Here is a 2,239-nt window from a genome sequence, read left to right as displayed (position 1 = left end):
CACCCAGTTCCATCGGATTGGGAGTTAAGTGAAGACTTGCCTGATGACGAAGTTCTCTTCAGAGATACCTCAGGACCGTGGGGGTCATGTTCTTTGACGGTGTGGCACAAAAAAGTGGCGCGGGGGCAAGTATCGTCCTCATTTCGCCAGAAAAGCACATGTTGTCTTATAGCTTTGCACTTGCCGAGTCATGTTCAAACAATGTCGCCGAATACCAAGCTTTGATAACTGGCCTCCAAATGGCCTTCGAAATTGGAGTAGCTTGTATAGAAATCTTCGGTGACTCAAAGTTGATAATCAATCAACTCTTATGCCAGTACGAGGTGAAGCATGACGACTTGAAACCATACTTCACCTATGCTCGCCAGTTGATGGAGAAGTTCGAAAGCGTGGCATTGGAACATGTCCCGAGGACGGAGAATAAGAAAGCAGATGCCTTGGCAAACCTAGCCACCGCTTTAACGGACTTGGATAATGTGCCCCTTAATATATCGCTTTGGCGGAGATGGGTTGTACCTCCGATTGGGACTGCATATAGGGAAATGAATGCGCTATCGGTCTACCTAACCAACGAGAAAGACTGGCGGCAGCCTATCATAGATTACCTTGAGCACGGAAGGCTCCTAGATGACTCCCGCCGTAAAATTAAGGTTCGCAGGAGGGTTGCGCATTTCATTTACTACAAAGGGGTTTTATACCGTCGATCCCTTGAGGGACTTTTCCTTCGGTGCCTCAGTAAAGAAAAGTCAGCGAAGGCTCTGAAGGAGGTACACTTAGGTGTATGCGGCGCGCATCAAGTAGGACCAAAGCTACAATTCCAACTGAAAAAAATGGGTTATTATTGGCCGGGAATGATTCAGGACTCAATAGATTATGCGAAGAAATGTGAAGCCTATCAATATCATGTGAATTTCATTCACCAACCGCCCGAGCCTCAACATCCGATCATAGCCTCATGGCCTTTTGAAGCATGGTGGATCAATTTGGTCAGCCCTGTCGACAGCAGGGCACTCCTACATCCTCGCAGCCACTGACTACTTCTCAAGATGGGCTGAGACTGTCGCGCTAAAGGAAGCTAAGAAAGAAAACATGGTGGATTTGATCTGCACTCATATCATTTATCGGTACGGTTTCCTCATTGGATCGTAATAGATAATGGAAGACAATTCTCCAATAGTTTGATGGACATGTTGTGTGAAAAATTCAAATTCAAGAAATACAAGTCATCCATATATAACGCTGCCGCAAATGGGTTGGCTGAGGCATTTAACAAGACATTGTGCAACCTGCTGAAGAAAATTGTCTCCAAGTCGAAGAGAGATTGGCAGGAGAAGATCGGTGAAGCGTTGTGGGCTTATCGCACCACTCACCGTACCCCTACAAGAGTCACCCCGTACTCTCTCGTTTATGGGGTAGAAGCTGTCCTTCTTTTGGAAAGAGAAATTCCATCACTGAGAATGGCAGTGCAAGAACGGCTGACTACAGAAGACAATGCCAAACTATGGCTCCAAGAGTTAGAAGCATTAGATGAAAAACGGTTAGAAGCTCAGCAAGCGCTGGAATGTTACCAGGCACGAATGTCTAAGGCTTTCGATAAACATGTAAACCCTCGGTCCTTTCAAATAGGTGATCTAATGCTCTTCGTAAGGAGACCCATTATCATAACGAGACATTCGGGGAATAAGTTCACACCTAAATGGGATGTACCCTACATCGTCAAGGAAGTCTACACGAATGATGCGTATAAGATAATTGATAAGGACGGGCTAAGGATTGGCCCAATCAATGGCAACTTTCTCAAAAAAAATTACGCATAAAAAAAACCTTTGTATGAACTACGTTACGACTTGATCCCCTTCATTATAAAGGGTAAGTAGGTAACTTAAAGAAATTTAAGTTCAGTCACGCATAAAAAGAAAAAAAAATTATCTTCGAACTACATTATGACTTGATCCCTATCATTAAGAAGGGTATGTAGACAGCTTGAAAGAAACTTCAAGTTCAATCCAGTTAAAAAAAAAAAAAAACTTGAACTACGTCATGATTCGATCCCTTTCCTTAAAGGTACGAAGAAAACTTAAAAAAATTTAAGTTTAGTCCATCAGAAGAGGTACCACAACCATCTAAGTATAATACTACAAGATTAATGTTGATCATCTCCGTCAAAGAATGACACTTCAAATTGAAGATGTTCATCCCTATTGGGGGCAACACAATGGGTTGAAGTTGTTCATCCCTC

The 2,239-nt window shown here is 43.1% G+C and overlaps 1 protein-coding gene across 1 annotated transcript; it reads left to right on the top strand.

Annotated features, from left to right (window-relative positions):
• The first annotated feature begins 1,181 nt into the window (after positions 1–1,181).
• Positions 1,182–1,817, top strand: LOC150033712 (uncharacterized). Its single transcript, XM_090317035.1, has one exon. The coding sequence runs from the start codon at positions 1,182–1,184 to the stop codon at positions 1,815–1,817; it is 636 nt and encodes a 211-aa protein (XP_090173161.1).
• The last annotated feature ends 422 nt before the right edge of the window (positions 1,818–2,239 follow it).

This window comes from Benincasa hispida, chromosome 9 (genome assembly GCF_027475165.1).
Source record: "Benincasa hispida cultivar pf3 chromosome 9, pf3_genome.v1.1, whole genome shotgun sequence".
In the NCBI taxonomy this organism is placed as follows: Eukaryota; Viridiplantae; Streptophyta; class Magnoliopsida; order Cucurbitales; family Cucurbitaceae; genus Benincasa; species Benincasa hispida.
The sequence above is the reverse complement of the archived record's forward strand: the minus strand, read 5'-3'. Positions and strand labels throughout refer to the sequence as shown.

Bases quoted from the DNA above. Each gene is read 5' to 3' on its own strand.
- LOC150033712 (XM_090317035.1), top strand. From the start codon at position 1,182: ATGGACATGTTGTGTGAAAAATTCAAATTCAAGAAATACAAGTCATCC.